Source organism: Papio anubis, chromosome 5, assembly GCF_008728515.1.
Source record: "Papio anubis isolate 15944 chromosome 5, Panubis1.0, whole genome shotgun sequence".
NCBI lineage: Eukaryota > Metazoa > Chordata > Mammalia > Primates > Cercopithecidae > Papio > Papio anubis.
In genome coordinates, this window is record NC_044980.1 from 88,317,590 (window position 1) to 88,338,458 (window position 20,869).

A 20,869-nucleotide genomic window follows, 5' to 3' on the forward strand; every position below is an offset into this window, starting at 1 on the left:
TTCCCTCCCTCACCCTCCCCTGTGATACCAATTGAAGTATGAGAAATCAGAATTAATCTAAGTTTCTTGAGGAACAGAGCAATTATATTTAAATATGTAGTATTACAGGCATGGACTAGAGTAAACGTGTGTATGGACTAGAGTAAATATTGTATATGAACCAGAGTAAATATTTAGTAAGTACTTAATGCATCTTTATTTGAAAGGCATTTTTCTTGGTAAGTGACTAGATACACACACAATACTTTCAGCTGCACATAATAGAAGCACTAGCCAAAAATGGTTTAAATGTAGGAATACTGCTTAGCTCATATAACAACAACAAAAAAAAAATCCAGAGTTTGGTAAATTTAGTAGCTTCAGAACATCATTAAGCAGCCAGGTGTTTTTTAATCCTTTCTCTCTGCCATTTCCTTTTTCCTCATGATCACGAGATGGCTTTGGTAGTTCCAAGCATCATGCACAGACAGGACAACATTCAGCAAAGAAGAGGGAAGTTTCTTCTTGTGTATTCCTTCTTGAAGGCAAAGACACTTTACCCAGAAGCCACGTAGCAGGTTTCTCTTTGCATCTCATGGGCCAGAATTGCTTCACATGCTCTTATCATGATCAATTGCATCTCAACCCAGAAGAATGGAATCCTTATGATTAGTTTGCCCCCCAGAAGGCTATGGGGGACAGGAAGGATGAATCAAGTCAGGCAGAAGTGGGGGTGGCTGGTGGGAGGGTAACCAATGGTGTCTGCCATACTGAAAACATCTAGGAGAAAACAATTTCTAAATTTGGGGGGAAATGAAGCATAATTTATAAGTGTCTGTACAGAACTGAAAACTGGGAGATCAAATACCTTTGCTGACAAATCTGGGCTATAGATTGTCTAGAGGCCATAAAGCAACACTGGCTCAAAGAAAATAATGAGCAAATCTGCAGTCCACCGCGAGGCTATGTGTCACCTTCAGCAGAGCCTGGCGTCTTCTTCCCTTCTGCCTCTGACTCATACATCCAATCCAGGGTAGCACTGTCAGCATGGTGGGGGTTTTAGGGGAATGGATTTTATATATGGTAGGTACCATTTGGTGATTTTCCAAAAGAACATTTTTGAACCAAATGAGTGGTAAATGCAATCTGACTCACAAAACCCCTTGGCAAAGTTTTCTTTGCACCTCAGATTTACAGGTGATAGAAAAGAAGAATCTCTCTGAGTGTGCAAGTGTGTATGCATGTGTTACAAAAACAACTACCATGTTAATGAAATATTCAATTTGAAAAAAAAGAAAAGAAGAATCTCACCCATGCTGAGACTATTTTATATTGCTCAAGAGAGTAAACTATGTCTTGAGGCTCCAACGAACTGTGACTTTATGGAGCCATTTTGTTTTTTGTTTTTTGTTTTTTTTTGTCCAGTTTTTCAACGACTGAGTCTTAAGGGAACAGTCCAGGTAGAGAAATCAGTCTGTCAATCAACAAATATTTATTGACTGCCTCCTATGTGCCATGCATTCTTCTCAATGTTAGGGGACTGTGCAGAACACATTAGAAAAGTGCCTCACATAGGGAGCTCTCATTCTAGTGATGGAGGATAGACAATAAACAGAAACAAGTAAATAAGATAATTTTAGATAATGACAAATGCTTTGGAGAAGATAAAATGGGGTATTATGAGAGAAGGCCTATGTGGTTGAATGAGATAAACGGAGGGAAGAATGGGAGGAGATGAGGTTAGAAAGGAGAGATAGGATTTTATTCTGAAAGAATGGATAAGCTATAGGAAGGTTTTAAGTAGTCAAGGGCTACCATTTACACTTTAGAAAGACCACTCTAGCTGCCGTATGGAGGATGTGCTATTTGTTAGGAGGAAAACTGGAAAAGATAATGGTAGCCAGGATCAAGAAAGGAAGAAAGAACTAAACAAACTGTGGGTTTGGAGTCTAAGAATACTTCTGGGTGTTATTTCTGCAGCTACCCTATGAGGGCACATGAGTAGCATTAAGGTCCCCTGCTTATTGTTGGAATGATGAGAAAATGTGGGAGTTAATGTTAACATTTGATTTTGGAATCCATAACTTTCAAATCGTGACCCTGACATCTCCAACTTGTGGACCATTCCTTGTTCTGCCTCGTAAATTTCCTCAGTCTGGTCTTCCAAATCACTAATTCATTCCTTAGCTATTTTTTCTGTTATATTTATCCTACCTTTTATTTTTTATTTCAATTATATTTTCCATACCTAATGGTTCTACTTGTTTACTTTTTACATTTTCTAGTTTTTCTTATTTTACTAATACCTTCTATTGTTTTCTCTCCTAATACGTTTATTAGCCTTTTAAAAATGTATTGTGTACATTTTACTATCCCTCTTCTGTGGGAATCTGTAATCTAGTAGGTTGTTAATTTGTAGGTTAATTACTTTTAAAAAGGCTGTGCTCCTCAAAAGTCCTATTAATTTGGCCTTTGAACTCACTTCCCCTGGGCATTTCAGCCAGATCCTGGTCTCCAATGGAGCCTTGTCAGCTCCAGTGAGTCTAGGGGTGGGGTGTGGATGAGCCCCAGGCACCAGAAAACCACTCACTATTCCACAAAATAACTTCTCCTGCCAGGTCTTCACCTTTTGCTCCCAGGAAGAAGCAGGTTTAGGAGGGCAGTTGCTTTCCCACCCTGGGGACATTTAGAAGTGGAGCAAGGTGGCAGCAACTCCACAAAGTCAATTGTTCCCCAAGTTTGTTGTTATTGTTACTGCTCCAACTCCTTACCAACACAGTCTCTCTGCCCTGCCTAATCTTTCTTTAGAGGACACCTGGAACAGTTTGACATTTCACATGAGTCAGAGCAACTGGTCCCAAGGCAACAGAGAAGAAGAGCAGACTTACTTTGTTCCCTTTCCCCATTTTATCTTCCCACAGCCCTCCCAAGCTGTCCCTTGTCCCAGGCCAACGCAGCCATCTGACTCAGGTTGGGTTACCCAGGGAACAGACTCTGAGATGGAGACTGGTGAATAGAAGGCTTATTATAGAGCACACTGGGATCAACACCTGTGGAAGGGGAGGGAAAGGAATGGAACTGAACAGAAGGAATAGTTCAACTATACGAAGTGAGTTGAGCCAACTAACTTCAATTAGTTATATATGGATTTTATATACATTAGGTACCATGGCTCCAATACTTGAACCAAAGAAGACTGCAGCCAACTTCACAGGAAGCTCTGGAGCTGGGACAGCCCTTCAAAGTTGTCCAGAGTTAGACCAGGCATGTCAGGCCTTTATACCCACACACTGTCCAATCACTGAGTGAAGCTGCCCCAGAAAGTGGGCATGACCTTGACAAGGCAGTTCTCAGAGAAAGCTAACAGCTGAGGTCTGCCAGCTGGCAGCACTCCCAACAGTTGGGGGGTATAAGTCCTTCCTTCCTGAACAAGGAGCTGGGGGGCACATCGTGGCATCCACAGCACCACCCACACATGCACCAGTTTAAAATAGCCCCCACTACCCCAGGGGTTTTTCACCTTCTCCAAGTCCTTCAGGATTTTGTGAGGGAGAGAGGATGGGAAGCCACATTAATTCAACCTTTTTGTCAAAATCATAGTCAGCCCAGGAGTTTTTTAACCTCTGAATAACTGTGTAACTCATTTCCTTTCTTTCTGAACTTTGTCTGACATGAGCTGTCATATCCCTCTGGGGTCGATTTACTTTAGCTCCCATATTCTCGCTAGCCCTCAGTTCTGTATTGCTTGCTCAAAGCTTTATTTTCCCAGGAGGCTGAAGCTGAGTGAGTCTTCTGAAGACTCAGCCAGAGCTGAGCAGAGGTGTGCTGGCTCTGGACACCTCTGGGCATGGGGGATGGCAATATTTTCCATGGGACCAAAGTCTGCTCTGTGAGTCCCACAGAACCCCCCATCATTTCTCAGGTCCTAGGCCCCCACCCCACCAGACAGTTTCAGTATGTGGGATGGGGTAGGAGCCAAGGCGAGCAGTGATGGTGCAACTCTTCCTTTTGAAAGCTACCTAAGTGATTTCAAAAATGCCTGTTCTCTTTTACACACACACACACACACACACACACACACACACACACACATACACACACAGAGCTGCCAGCTCAGGCAATCTCATTTTCTTCACCCAAGTCTTTAACTACCATTTACTTCTCTGGTAACATCCAAATCTCTATCTTCAGACACATTTCAGACTGTTCAAGGGGCATCTCCATATAGATGCCATATACAAAATCTCAAATTTGTTTTCTTCCCCCTAAACCTAACTGTTTTTTGTTTGAATTTTCAGTCTTGATGAAAAGTGACATCATACATTAAGCTCAAATCCAAAACATCAGAATCTCTCCCGCTTTCAGGCTCATTTCCAATCTATCTCAAAGTTCTACGGCTTCTAGGTTTATATCTGTAGCATCTATCCTCCTTCTTTGTGTCCAAGATCACCCTCTGAGTCTCAGACCTTCCTCATTTTTTCATGTAGATTACTGTCCATATTAGTTATCTATTGCTGTGTAGCCAAGTATCCCAAAACTCAGCGGCATAAAACAGCAAATATTTACCTCACAGTTTCTCAGGATCAGGAATTCTAGGATGGTTCACTTATATAGCTCTTGATAGGACACCCCAGACCCTTGCTGGCTATTGTCAGGAGTTTTCAGTTCCTCATCATGTGGACCTCTCCCTGGGGCTATTCAATATGGCAGTTGGCTTCCCCCAAAATGCCTGAAGGTAGAGAGAGAGAGAGGAGGGAAGTGGGGAGGGAGAGAGAGAAAGAGAGAGAGGTATCTGATTATCATAGGGTGAGGAGCAAACCACACATATTGAAAGGCACAACAAAACTAGCTTGCTTCTTCAAGAAGCTGATCTGTGGAGGGAAGGAGTAATAGATTAATGCCAAGAGAGGCTATCAGGATTTTTAAGTTTCTTTGCTCGTACATGAAAGAGCCCTGGCCTTTGTCTTTTCCCATTTCTAATTTACTTTGTTTACTTTTCGTTGAACTTCTGACTCTTTTGCTCATCTTTGCCTTTAATCTGTGATTTCTTCCATCTATTGGTAGGCAACCCTCTCCTCAGCATAGAATTATCAGGTTTACAGTTATATGGATCCAGAAATCATCCAACTTGGTTTGTTAGAATAGTGGGTAAATTGAGGAGGAAGCACATTCCAGGGGTGATTTGGAGGCAAAGTTTGAAGGGGACCTCTTCTCCGCATGTAACGCAGTATGAACTCCAGACTGCTTAGCTTGAATACTGGTCCAGCATTGTTAGCTGAATAAAGTCGGACAAGTTATTCAATCTTTCTAAGCCTCAGTTTCATTATCGTTAAAAATGGGGTAATATTAATAGATCCTTCATGGTGTTATCATGAAGATTCAATAGATGAATAATTTAAAGTGCTAGCCACAAGGTCTGGCTTATATCAAATGCTCAAAGATATTAGCTGTAACTATTTATAAAATGCAGGAGTAGTGTATGGACACGGTGGTAATGCTTTTGACTGCTCAGTGATGTTTTCCTCCCGCTTTCTGATTCTCAGGTTCTAGAATTATCCCAAACAGTAGCCACTGGCCACATGTGCCTATAGAGCACTTGAAATGTGGCTAGTCCAAATTGAGGAGTTGCGCCCTAAGTGTAAAATACACAATGGACTTCAAAGACTTATTTTTAAAAAGAATGTAAAATATTCCATTAAAAAGTTCACATTGATTACATGTTACAATGACATTTTAGATATAATGGGTTAAATAAAATATATTGTTAAAATTAATGTCATCAGTTTTTTGTTTTGTTTTATTTTGTTTTTTGAGATAGAGTCCTGTTCTGTCACCCAGGCTGGAGTACAGTACCTCAATCTCGGCTCACCGCAGCCTCCACCTCGCAGGTTCAAGTGATTCTTGTGCCTCTGCCTCCTGAGTAGCTGGGACTACAGGCGTGCACCACTACGTCCAGCTAACTTTCGTATTTTTTAGTAGAGAGGGGGTTTCACCATGTTGGCCAGGCTGGTCTCGAATTCCTGACCTCAAGTAATCTGCCCACCTCAGCCTCCCAAAGTGCTGGGATTACAGGTGTGAGCCACCACGCCTGGCCTGTCATCAGGTTTTTAAAAATTGTTCTTAATGTGGCTATTAGAAAGCTTAAAATTGTCTATAAGGTTTACATTATATTTCTTTTGAGCAGTTTTATAAAGATGAAATTACAGAGCTACTAAATTAAAAAGAAGTAATATTTCTATATTTTCTTTATCTGCATAGCATGAGTCCCTCTTCTTCCTTTATGAGCCAACCAGTTTCTGCTGACCTTCACTGGGCAGTTGAAACCTTGCTGTCTGCACACACTGATCCTTGTGAGCAACCATCCATCACTGGGGTAATAATAATGATATCTGTGGCCAACATTTAGCCAGCTTCTGGCACAGCCCAAAAAAATTTAGCTGCAGATTAATCCTAAGACAGCAAACAACCAACAGGGAAGACACAAACTTCTTATTTTTTAAATTCCTTTGGCAGAGATACTTGATATCAAATTAGAGGTAAAAAGGAAGAAAATTGCATATGGCAAATACCACCAGTAGTCAATCCAGGAGACATTTTCTCCTTCCTCTTTGCTAATAAAAGTCCCAGTTTTTTTAAGGCTGCAATGTACCCAGTTCAAAAAAACAAAACAAAAGAAGGTGTAAGAGGTGGCTATATGACATGGCTTCAGTCAGTGAAATACAGACAAAAGTGTTATGGTGAGTCTTTTCGAAAGTCTGTCTTGATTTAAAAAAGGACGGGTGTTGATAAACTCAACAGATGCACACATTTTATTTTATTTTTTGCCTTCTGTCTTTTCTATCTGGAATGGGGACACAACACTTCAAGGTGGAACAACAACCTTGAGACCTGAGGGTAAAGGTCACACACTATGAGTGGGCAAGGAAGCCAGAAGGAGCTAGGTACCTGATGACTTCCTCGGTCAGCTGCTCTACCTCTCCACTTCTTGCTACATGAGCCAAATAAATCCTACTTACTTAAGTCACTCTCTTTGGTTTTTCAAAAACACAGCTAAACACAACCCCAGCTGAAACTTGCAGTCCAGAAAATGCTAATGTTCACAATCTAGCCCTAAAATCTGCTGTCCTGAGGACATTTTCGCTTCCAAGAAAATTTGTCACTATTGGCCTAAAGCAAATAGTTATTTTGGCTCATGCAATGGGAATAAGCATGAATTATTTGGCCTTGGCTTTTTATGATCCAGCATATATAATAGTCGTTTTAAAAATATATATACTATATATCTATACATCTACATAAGTATATAGATACAAATATATATTTCCAAGAGGGCAGGGGCTTTATCTGTCTTATTCATCATTTTATTCCCAGGCCCTAACAAAGGCCAAATCCCCTTTTCCTTAAGGCTGACTTCTCTTTACAGTGACATTCACAACATAATTTGCTACCATTCAGAGGCGGCAACATGGAAAACATCCTAGGCTAGGTTACAGGTGACGTAGAGGTAATCCTGGCCCTACTAAATAAATAGTTCTGGGACATTGAAATATTTCTTCAAATAAAAACTCGTGCAGAAATTCAGTGTACTAAGCAGGTAAGATTAAAGAGAGAAAACGCACAGCCCCTTCTACTAGGTGATAGGATAATAAGAAATCCCCAAGAAATTTAATAGCACTAAAGACAAATTTAAAGTAAACTTCTAACTCAGTTATATAGATTTGAAGGAAGGTTGTCATGTTCATGTATTAAAAATGTGACTTGGTGTAGGGTCAGAAATCAGTACACATAAGGGCTTTGGAAATAACCTGTATTTGGGGACTATATAACCAAGTGTTTTAGTGCATGGGCTTTGGATGACCGAGGACCAGTTAACTACTCCATTAATGGGTTTGGCAATCCCAAAAAACACAATCCTGAATGTCATAATACCAAGTGTGGACATCCCAAAAAGATCAAAATCCCCAAAATATAATTCTGGAAAAACTAATTTAAAAGACATTTCTTCACATTTATAAAAGGAGATTTATTTTAGAAGCATATGAAAACATGACAGAGCATTTCACAGGCCACCTTACATAATAAAATAGGCAATAGTACCATGCATTTTTAGAAGCATAAACATATAGATATACTAACAACAGTCACATGGATATAATGTTATAAGTGGATGAACCATATTCATAAAAAAAAGTCAAAATTCAAAATGTATAAATGCATAATACTGTGGATGGTAGTTTTGTGCAACCCAGCTTTATAACTGTAGTCATCTGAAACACCATGACAGATAACCTAAGTCTTTTGATAAGATTGATCCAAAACTTCAATGAGTCACTATGGCATATGCAATTGCACAAAGAGCTGAGATCTTGAGAAATTTTATCTTTCACAAATGCAGTTGTACAAAAAAGGACATCTCTTCATTTATTGGGGAAGTTTAAACATCTTTACATACACGATGCTTACACACGAAGTCAATGTTGTGATAATGCACTTTTGTGGAGAAATTTATAAAATACATAAAACAAATTAGAACTTTCTGCAAGTCTTTATACAATTTGTACTCCAGTATTGCAAATGATGTGAAGATGAAATACATAGTATAGCAAATTGTGAAGAGTAATAATAACAATGCTGACAATTTAAGATTGTGGGAAAAAACTAGAAAGAAAATTCAACATTTGAAAAAGTATATTACAGGGCTGCATTATGGGCAATTGCATGGAGGTAGTCCATTAGAGCTGGCCAACTTTCACAATCATATTTTGAAGTCTTGCATGGCAATGAATTGCTGCTTTTCTTTTTTTTCTTTTAAGACATGGCTCTCCTCAGAGAACATGTTCACGTTTCATTGATTTTCCACATAGCACTGCTCTTTTTGAAATTCTGTGATTCAACATACACCAACATGAGCACTCCCTATTAAATATTTCCATCTTTGCATAATTTTTCTGTGCTGTTTTTGGTATACAGAAATTCATTCCACATGCACTCATATGCAGAAGCAATACTGATAATCAAATAGTCACACTATTTTGTGTCCTCTTATCTTACTGTGTGCATAATTATATTTGAAACAGTTGGTAACTTTGCTGGCTTCTCTTCAGGCAAATGTGACTTTAATTCATTAAAATTTCCTAAAATGTCATTAGCTGGGAGGAATGCCACTGCAAACAAATGAAATATTTTTAAACCATATGGGGTGGTCAATCCACTTGTCTGAATTTTTTACCAAATGCATTGGGCTGAATGACAAAAACAAATTTTATTGATGACACCTTGAGATTCACTTTTAGAAGCCTTGATGGGACTTAATTCCAAATCTGTCATGGTTTGGGGATTCTACTAAAATCCATTTTCTTCTGCAAAGTCCACCAAATCTTCAAATAAATGTTTATAAAGTACTTCACTTTTTCCAGTCATTAATATATAAAGAAGCAGGTAAGTTCAAGAATGTTTGGATCCAGCTGGGGCATGATGGCATATAGTTGATAAGAAAGATGGGGATGATTTTGAAAGTGCCATTCCAGCCACAGTGAAGCATGCATTAGTTTGTCTATGTTAGATTTAGTGGCAAACTTAGGAAGTCTATCTTCTTTGACAGTCAAATCCCTAACTAAGAATATTTCATCATTCAATGAGTTTCAGAACACTGGAGGAACCTCTATATCAGCAAGCGTCTTTGGTTCAGAATGCTGCTCAGTTTGTGGAATTCTTTTTATTCTCTGATGAAGAGTGTTTTTTGAAGGCAAGCATGGCACTATGTGTGAAGGGGCAGAAGTCATACATGATTGAATCATTTGGCAGGGGACATTTGTATTTTTCACCTGTTTTTACTTCTATGATTTTCAAAACATTCAAAACATTGAGGATAGATCTTTCTCGTGTAGTGCACTCAGACTCACACACTAATCTCCTTTGGAAACACCCTCACAGATACACTGCTTCACCAGGTTCTAGGTACCCCTTAATCCAGTCAAGAGATTTTAAACTTTAGGAATTTCAATGTTTGGGATTATGTCTTTTGGGTTTATGATTGGTATCATTCATGAACTATTTTCCCTATGTATGAAATTAGAATAATTCTGTTAGACAATATGAAAATGCACAATGGGAATCTCTAAGGGAGAGACATCATATGCGAGGTTTTCTAAGTATATTTGATCATAGAATTCTTTTGTGGTGGCCTATCCTCCTGACTGCTATTCCAGGACTCACACCTTGGAAAACTCTCTAACACAGTCACTTTTGTATCTTTATAGTTATAAAAACTTAATTTTTTTCTACATTAAAGTAGAATTTTAAATGAGGGGTATATAAAGGCATCAGTCTTGGAAGAAGGCTTCTAATATCTTCTTTCATGAATCCCCCTACCCACTCCTAACTACCACCAATTGGCTTGAAGCATGAAAAAGTGGATCCGCTTCTTAGATGAGACCTTCACCAAACTCTTACCATGACAGGTGCTTAAAATCCTATCAAACTTCTCACAGGGTGAAAAATAAAGGATCAGAAGTGAAGATTCTAGTTCTGGTTCCTGGCTCCTCCAGCTCATTCTTGTAACGCCCCTGGTGTTTCCTTTTCCTTTTTCTGATCAGGAGTCATCCTTTTCTCCCCATCATTCCAAACACCCAGAGAAGTCAGCTAGAAGACAGACTGAATAACCAGGAGCGTACCATAGCTTTCCTCCTTGAACAAGCCTTCCGCATCAAGGAGGATATCTCTGCTTGTCTGCAGGGGACCCATGGCTTTCGAAAAGAGGAATCACTTGCCAGGAAGTTACTGGAAAGCCACATCCAGACCATCACCAGCATCGTCAAAAAACTCAGCCAAAACATTGAGGTAGTTCTTTTTTTTTTTTTTTTTTTTAATTTTGTTTTGTTTTTGTTTTGTATTTTGGCAGCATTGCTTGATAAAGATTATCAACCATCAGTGTCATTTTTCAAGTACAGAAATATATCACTATTCCTTAAGTTCAGATGATTACATTTTAGTGGTCTAAGAGGGAAACAGTGCAATTTTTCAGCTGCTCGTTTATGCCAAAAAGGAGAAGGAATTTTGATTCAAAAAATATTTACTGTGTATTTATTTTGTAACAATAAAGACATTATGTCAGACATTGTGCTAAGATGCTTATGTTAGCTTAAATCTCCAAGACTCTATTAATGCAATAATTTCAAATAGAGATTTTCATAATGCACATCGGTAATGCTCCATTGTATAGCCATTGCAATCTGATGCCAGCAATTTCTCTGGCCCCATCTTCTACCCTTCTTTCCTTCACTCTGGCCACACTGGCCTCCCAGCTGTTCCTAGGACATTCCAAACACTTGTTAGCCTTGGGGCCTTTGCACTCATAATTCACTCTGGCTGGATCATCTTCCCCTGGATATTTCTATGCAATGTTCTTCATTCCTTCAGGTCTCTGTTCAAATATAACCTCATAAGAGAGGATTTGCATGACATTTTATAAAATAGCACCTCTACCCACATGGTTTCAATCTCCCTTAAAGCCTACTTTATTTTTTTGTCACATAGCACTCATTGCAAACTACCATGGTCTATATTTGATTCCTGTTTGTTTTTTCTTTCTGAGATATAATCTCTATAAAGGCAAAGAGTTTGTTTTCTTCATGCTAAATCCCACATCCCATACTAGACAACAGTGGTGTTATAGTCAGCACTCTAAATAATCCTTAAATTGATGAGTGAATAAATAAATGAATTTGAAGGCATTAAAGTAAAAATAGAGTTTCTCATCAAAAAAAGAAAATTATTTGTCTAAATTAAGATAAACATACTTGTATAAGAGGTCTTTGAGAGTTGTTAGGGTACAAATGTACATGATGAATCTGGGTTAACAACTTTCATGCAAGGGCTGTAGAGAATGCACTTTAGGAAACTGGCCCAAAACTTGTGGAGTTATCATGAGAATCGACAACAATGCTCTCTTACGATACTTGTCCTTTTCTACTATCAGAGAGAATACTGGATTTTATTAAAATTATGGGATTGACCCAGCAATTACTTCTTTATGAATTTGTACTTAAGGGCAAGGATGTTTATTAATTTATTTTTCATCTGCAGGGTTTAACAGACCCCATAATACATCTGAGTCACTGTGAAAAGTTAAAAACTCTCAGTGAACTTTTAAAAGGCACTTTATTGGTATTTAGCACATTTTGAATTGACCTCAATGCCTCAAAGGTCAATGCCAGTCTCAAAGTGATTAAAGGTATTTCCATGCATAATGAAGTATCATGAAAGTGACAAGAAGCAAGCAGCCCTGTGCCTTTTGAAATGACTAGAAAATCAAGTAAGTATAGCATAGTGCTAAAATAAGATTCCAATTTAGGAGTCAAAACTTCTTGGTAATTGAAAAAGCCAATGACATTCTTAGAAACATCGAACTGTTTCTAAGAATATTCTATATTTTGATCTGGATTGTTACATGGTTGATTACATTACGTTGAGTCAAGATCCACCCAGATGTACACTTTGACTTGTGCATTCAATACATATTAATTATACCCCAGTAAAATGCTATTAGCAATAAGGAGAAAGTCTTTCAAATCTCTAGAAATCTTGTTGACAGTTTATTCTCCTATGATAATTGACTATCTTAGATTAGCGCTCTGAAAAAAAAAGACAAATCCAAAACATTTTCCAAAAGACAAGGACAAAAACCTCAAAATACCTACGATCGTGTTAAGGGTTTGGCATATATAGGAAAATGAAAAGGACTGGACTGAGTGTGGAAAATTGAACTAGAAAATATTTTAAAGGCTGTAGATAACATAGTTAAAACATTATAAAGAAGAAACTATTCGGCTACCGTTAGTAAATAACTACAAGCACTTTATAGAGAAATGGATGTTATTCAAGTATTTTAAAAGAAACTCACCTCATTAACCAGGTCAGCCCATTTGCAAGTTGGCTAACAAGATCAATTCAAGTGTGAGCTAAAGCTTGACACAGGTCTTTAAATGAAATGAAAAAAAAATTTTTTAATCTACCACAATTGCATCAAAGTGCTTGTTTCTTTTTAAAAATCAAATGATTCCTTTTTTTAAGGAGGCAGTTGATAAAGTTTTAGAATTAATTTATTTTTAACTCAAAGAAAATTTTATATATAGTGTTATTTTATTGTGGGTTTTCCCCTCAACTTACAAAAGCCATACTTGTTCATCATCATTATTTTGAAAGTTTAGGAAAAAAAATTTTTAAACTTGGGGAAATAATATCTTACAATTCTACCACCAAATGGTGATCTCTACAAATAGCCAGATGAATCTCCCTCTAGTCCTTCCAAGTATTCCATTTAGGAGGCTGAGACTATGTTTGTAAGCATGATTTTTATTCTAACATTCACTCTAAACTCTATCATATCTCATTAAAATCTGTTTGCATGGTGCATACACCATGGTTTTCTTAGTTATTCTCCTGATGTCGAAATATCACTTTGGGTGGGGGCGGAGGCAGTAGGACCAATTGAGCCCAGGAGTTTGAGAACAGTCTGGGTAACATAGTGACACGCTGCCTCTACAAGAAAAAAATAAATAATTAGCTGGGTAGGGTAGCGCATGCCTATAGACACAGCTCCTTGGGAGGCTGAGGTGGGAGGATTACCTGAGCCCAAGAGGTGAAGGCTGCAGTGAGCCATGATCATGCCACTGCACTCCAGTCTGGGCCCTGTCTCAAAATAAAAATAATTTTAAAAAGAAATACCTTTGTGCATAAACATGTATTTGCATTTGGATTCTTTCCATAGTATCTATTCTTAGAAGTGGAATTACTAAGGTATGAATACTGTGAAAGCTCTTGATACATGTTGCCAAATTGTTTTCCAGAAAGTTTATACTAATTTACACTTCCATTAGCATTATTTGAGTGCTTTTTTTCACTTTACCTATGCCAGAATTGAAATTTATTACTTTAATTTTTGCTAACTTCATAGAACAGAAATAAGATTTTTTTTCTTAGTGAAAGTATTGAATCCACTTTTTTAAAGTGACTAATTAAAGTTATAATTTTGCCTGAGTTCTGTGGCTCACACTTGTGACCCCAGCAGTTTGGGGAGCTGACTTGGGAGGATTGCTTGAGGCCAAGAGTTTGAGACCAGCCTGGGCAACACAGCAAGAACACAGCAAGACTCTGTCTCTACAACAACAGCAACAACAACAAAAAATTAATAATAATGAAGTTACAGCTTCGTTTCTTCTGCTAATGATTTATGTCTTTTGTTAATTTATCTTTTGGGTTTTAGTACTTTTAAATTTTTGTTGATTTGATGAGCTCTTCTATTTTACATATTAGAAATAATAACTGGTAAATGATAGTAAGTGTTTAACAATCAGCAATCAGTCCTTTTCTAGGAGAAAAGAAAGCCTGGTTTGTAGTATTTGCCTATTTCTATGGTGTAAATACTCCTACTATGATTTCAAACAACCAGCAAGATGACACTGTACACAAAGATCAGAAGAGATGTATACAATCCACCTTCACAGACAGATCCAGGCTGCTTGCAGTATATCACTGAAACCATTGACAATAGTATATGATATAATTTTTTTTTCAGTTTGCTTTTTCTATCTTAATTGTATTTACAATATTTTTACAAGTTTTACACAAAGGTAAATATTCAAATATTTAGCTTTGTAATTTCTCTCATTACTGTAGTCCTCCCACCTTCATCTGTGGTTTCACTTTCTGTGATTTCAAAAATTTCCAAAAATATTAAATGGAAGATTCCAGAAACGAGTAATTCATAAGTTTTCAATTGTGTGCTGTTCTGAGTAGTGGGATGAAATCTTGCACATCCTGTTTCATCCCACCCACGGTGTGAATCATCCCTTTGTCCAGCACATTCACACTGTCAACACTCCCTGCCCATCAGTCACTCAGTAGCCTGTTGGTTATCAGATCAACTTTTGAGATGAGGTATCACAGTGCTCATGTTCAGGTAACCCTTATTTCACTTAATAATGCCCCAAAGCACAAAAGTAGTGATGCTGGCAATTCCACTATGGCAAGGAGAAGCTGTAAAGAGCTTTCTTTAAGTGAGAAGGTTGAAGTTCTCAACTTAATAAGGAAAAAAAAAATTGTGTGCTGAGTTTGCTAAAATCTACGGTAAGAACAAATCTTCTATCCATGAAATTGTGACAAAGGAAAAAGAAATTCATGCTAGTTTTGCTGTCGCACTTCAAGCTACAAGAGTTTCAGCCACAGTGTGTATGATGTTATAGTACATTGCTATAATTGTTCTATTTTTAGATATTGTTAATCTCTTACTGATAAAAAACTTTATCATAGGTATGTATGTATAGGGAGAAACAATATATATAGAGTTCAGTACTATCTGAGGTTTCGGGCATCCACTGCAGGTCTTAGAATGTATCCCCCTTGGATAAGAGGGAACTACTATACTTCTCAGACTAGAAAGTTCCAAAATAATCTCCTCTATTATCTGTGACTTTTATGGCTTAATTTTAAAAATATTTTAGATCTATTTTTTTCTGAAATCTATAATGATATATGACATGAGGTAAGGATCTAAATTAATTATTTTCTGAGTAATTAGAGACCCCAACCCAATTGTGAAATTACTCCCCCATTGATCTATGCGTTGCATATAGGGTATGTTCCTTTCTTACACTTTCCAAGGTCTTCATGACATCACAGGTAGCTATGTACCTTTACTACACTGATTTACTTATCCTTATTTTAGAAAATATTTTAGTATATAGTAGAGTAAGTTTCCTTTCATCACTAACTTTACCAAAACAGAAAACAAAATACCTGCATACATGCAAAAAGACAAAAACCAAACTCTAGTTAGTGTTGTTGACACTTTTACACTTCAATTAAGGCTTTATTTGCCCTTGGGTTGTCTCAATCCCAGTTAAAAAATGAGCAAGAGTCTGTCTGTGGTCTTTGAAATTCCTATAATTTATTTGCTATAAAAATTCTTCCTTTCCTAGTAAAATTCATAGCCATAGTTTAAACATAATTTACGACTTTGTCAAATATAATACTTAAACCGAAATGTCTCCCCAAGTAACAGATTTGTGTTTTCCAAAGGCCTACACAGAACTCTCACTTTTTTCCTTAGTAAATACCAATTTCTTATATGTCTTCACTTTACATTGGAATTTATTTGAATGTCAAGTATAATACAATTTTTTTCTATGGACAAGCAGAATTTTTTTTATTTTTTTAAACCAATACTTATAAATGGGTACAAAAAATTAAAAACCATGGTTCTTGGGACCAATAGCCTGGTGGTACAAGAAAGTCAGTTCTATTTCCAGAACACCAAAACACAATAAAGACATAACTAACAATATTCATGGACAAAATCTGGACACGAATGAGCCAGAAATCTCTCATATTCTCTAAGTAATCTAGATAAGCTCTTTTGCATTGTGTATTAAACAGGTTGATTCAGATTTGCTTGCACTATGTTAACTTCACTGTGGTTCTGGTTCAATCCATAAAAAATCTTGCCTGATGCCATATCGAAAAAAATCCTTTTTCAAACTTATGGCACCAATTGTGAAATGCATTTTTGTGAAAAGCTTTTATGTTGGTGATGGCCAATGGCAACCCATGACCATATCAACACAATAAATATGTTCTGTTTGGTCCATATATGGTTTATAAAAGATCTTGAATAATATGCCAATATTGTTAATTTGAGCAATTTCATATAAAATCTGGATTTCTAGCTTTCTTTAATATCTTTCCCACCTGGCAATAATCAGCTAGAATCAAACCACTGCTGTCCCTCAGATAAATTAGCAGAGATCAATTCTCTCTGAGCTAGGACTCTCTCACTCATTTACACCATCAGCCTAACTACAAAATGCATTCAATTAGGTAACCCCTGCTTTAAATGATGTTTCCTTATCATGTGTGATGGGAAATTAATGGGAAATTTGACTCAAAATTACAGATTTTAGAAGACCAAATAAGAGCTCGAGATCAGGCGGCCACAGGAACGAACTTTGCAGTACAGGAGATAAACATGAAACACTTACAAGGAGTTGGAGATCTTCGAGGAAGAGTAGCCAGGTGAGAAGAAGCATATTGACTAATGTTTAACGGTCAATTCTTGGCCAGTGAATTCTCATTCCCAAACAAGCTCCATGCTGTAGAAAAAAGATATTGTCTACACATTAAGCTAAACTAATGAGATGGCAGTTGAGAAAGTGTACCATAGAACTTTGAATGCTTCACGCTACCTGTGAGATTCAAAGTTTCTGTAAAGACCCCTTACACAGTTTGGTTCCGATGGAAGTGACCAGAGTTCTGTCTTTACAGCCTCAACTGTCCAAATGCCAACATCCATACATAGACACACCTTCATAACCATGTACAAAATCCCCATATATGTCAAATGCTAATGAGTAAAACTTTTAAAATATACAAGGATTATAATAGTCTGATGGGATTTACTGCCAAATGAATAAAGTTTTGAATAACATCTTTTGTACAGGATTTCTAAATCAAAAGAACTGATGGTATGCAGTTCAGCAAATATGTGTAGGTATTGAGAATGGCAGGACCACTCTGGTGGACACGTCAAAGATGACTTGTGAATGGGTGACTGTGGACACCTTTCCATCTCTACGTCTTTTGCCAGTACCTCATTCCTCTCTCCTGTAACACTGCTGTCTCCATCTGGTTAATCCTCTTGAAATTAGATAATTACTACCTAAGACAAAGCTCTCCTAGAGTATTTACCCATTTAATTCAACAAAAATGTATTAAGCACTCATCTTATGCCAGGCCATGTGTTAGAATTCAGCAACACGTTCTCCTTTCTATAGCTGTTCACAGTCTACCAGGGAAAACAAGCTGTATCAATAACTCATGAAGTGAATGCTATACTAAAAGTCTGGGAGGCTATGGAAATGTCCAAATCAGACCCATGCAGAAGAGAGGCTTCCCAGGGGAGGTGACACTTGAGCTGAGTTTTGAAGGATTTATAACAGTTAACTAGATAAGGAAAAGTGAGAAAGACACTTTACCTGGAAGAATAATATATGCAAAAGAACTGAGGGAAGGATCCTGTGACATGTTCATGGGCCTACCTGGGAGAATGGCATTTTGGTTATGGCATTTTGGAGCAGGCATTTTGAGAAAGTTGGGACATGAAGCCAGAGAAGCAGTCCAGACCTGGAAGATGAGGGGTCTTGTAGGCTAAGGTAAAGAGTTGGCACTTTACGTAGAAGGTTATAAATGACCATGGAGGAATTTTAAGTAGGGGGTGCATATCATGTTTTGTGACATTCTAGTTGTAGCTGAATTGGTAGGATACAAAAGAGGATGTGGAGATCAGAGGAAGGCTGTTGTACCAATCCAGGTGAGAAGTGGCAGGGCCTAAACCAAGGCACTAGCCATGAAAGCCCAGAGCAGACGACAGACAACACAGACATTAAGGAAATAGAATCTACAGGATTAGTACATGAATAAACATGGAGGATGAATTAAGCAGTGGGAGGTCAAGGATAATGACCAAAGTTTCTGGGCTTGGAGACTGGTTGAATACTCATGTTATTCCACAGAGAAGGAAATATGAAATAAGGAGCAATTATAACAAGGAAGGGGAAAGAGAAACAGGAAGTAATAAAGTGTTTGGTTTCCACCATGTTGTGTATGAGACACCATCAGGATATTAACTGGAATGGGCATGGAGCTCAAAGGGGAGGAAGGGAGGAGGTGTCAAGGATGCCCAGGTTTCTAGTTGGCCCACAACATAAATGACTTAGTAGCTTTGGGAAAGACTTTGTAGTTCTGGAGTGTGGCTTCATTCTTGTTAAAAATAAAAGATGCTGTCTAGGAAATAATACGTATGTTTGAAAAACTCTCATCAAAGAAAAAAATAACTGCTGGTCAGTCCAGAGAATAAAGAGGTGAATTTATATTGTATATGAATATATAAATAAAATATATGTAGAAATATTTATTTCATTATTTAATATTTGATCAATACCAAAGAAGTTTTGTAATATTTGGGTAAGTTACAAAACAAGATAACAAGACAAATATCAGCAAACCCATAACCCTATTTAGGTGTGCCAAGATTTTGCAAAGAAGATAAAACCAAACATGGTCTCTTTGTTTGTTTCTTTTTTGAGACAGAGTCTCACTCTGTCACCCAGGCTGGAGTGCAGTGGTGCAGTCTTGGCTCACTGTAACCTTGTCCTCCCAGGTTCAAACAATCATCATGCCTCAGCCTCATGAGTACCTGGGATTACACGTGTATGCCACCATGACTGGCTAATTTCAAACATGTTTTAAATGAAATATAATTCAGTTAAATTTGGTGGTATGCTGACGACACTCCTACCAACTATTTCTTCCTGCAAACCACTTACAAACCAATTATTTTATTTTTGTAAACCCTGTTCTATTTACAAGACAAAAGAGCAAATGGATCTCAAAGAAACAAAGAGATCAATGAAATTACATCAAGATGTGCAATTCTTTTTGCTCTGCTAGCTTTTTGCTTACCTTCCCCTTCAATCATAAGCAGTGATTTTAGTACAAGGTCTTATATTTACTTGAAATGTCTCCCTTTTATGGAAAATTTCTAAAATCTATTTGGCAATCTGAGACAGAATTTGGCTAAGAGCCATGAGACTTAAATTCACCCTCCTTCTCCTGTTCCTTTTCTGTGCCTTTGCCAGGCAAATGACTAATGGACAAGCTAAGGCAGATTGATTACTGTCTTTCCACATAGAGGGACCTCTATTCCAATTAGCATTTTGGCATAAGTAAAATTAAGTTGGTTGTTTTAACATAATTGCTAGCAAACATTTTACTGCTTCATAAATCAGTCTCAACATTTAATAACTACAATGAGATTTGAATTTTACACTTTATTTCCCATGGCAATACATTGCTGTTTAAAAGTAAGTCCTCCCAATGAGACGAGGTTCTCAAAGTTGCCAGCCTGCTTTTGACACCCTGTCCTTTATTTAATAGACTAGAGGCTTGGGTGTGTCATCAGAGAGAGAGGACATATCCCCTTAGAGATTCAGATGAAGTGCAAAAAAGGAAAAGGCGAGCATGCGAAGGGCACCCTAGGGATGCATATGACTTACCATCCGTAGCAGCAGTCTGAGGTCAACTTTCTAGCCCCATTTGGCTCTTTAGGATTCCAGAACAAACCTACATGTGGGGGAAAAAATATATAAATTTTGTTGATTTGTGATTAAATGCAAAATCATGTTCTTTAAAGAAACATATAGTATGGATATTATCAACTTTTGACCACTTAAGAGGAAACAGTCTTGGTTACAGAGGGCAGAATAAAGACCTTTTATTCCACTCCTCTTACTTGAGACAACTCAGTGCCAGTGAAAATGAAAAGGAGGAAAACAAAAACTCCACCTTTAATATAATATGGAAGTTGCTGTAGCTAGTAACCACAAACAGAACACACTTATCAAATATTGTGACGTTTGGACTGATACAGTCCTTCTCAGATTTTAAACATAATGATTTCCCACTAGTCAACAGTCATCATTTTGAGAGACATTGGCAAAATGGAATCAAGCAGCGTTACTCAGAGGCTCAGGTGGGTCATTGGAGAAAGACGACGTGTCCCCTTAGAGATTCAGGTCAGCAACACTGAACAGCTGGGAGGTATAGCCAAAGATGCAACCATGTTCTTTATCATACCTATCATCTAGGACCTCCCTCCTTGCCCACTTATACCTGAGAGAAACTGGCTGAAGTGCAACAGGCTGAGGAAGGAGAGAGATTTGATACTGCAAGCCTGAATAGAGGATGCGATCTACCTGCCACCAAACACACTCACTGATCCTCTGCAGGTAGCAGAAACATTCAAAGCCATAATAGTGATTGTTAGAATGCAGTCATG

At 37.7% G+C, this 20,869-nt stretch overlaps 1 protein-coding gene across 3 annotated transcripts in view; it reads left to right on the top strand.

Annotated features, from left to right (window-relative positions):
- FAM81B (family with sequence similarity 81 member B) overlaps positions 1–20,869 on the top strand; it is a 52,658-nt gene that overhangs the window by 11,432 nt on the left and 20,357 nt on the right. For all 3 annotated transcript variants that reach the window (XM_017959732.2, XM_003899926.2, XM_017959733.2), the window contains exons 4-5: positions 10,575–10,818; positions 16,931–17,049. In XM_017959732.2, coding sequence (XP_017815221.1) covers positions 10,575–10,818; positions 16,931–17,049 — 363 coding nt within the window. The remainder of the gene's footprint in view (positions 1–10,574; positions 10,819–16,930; positions 17,050–20,869) is intronic.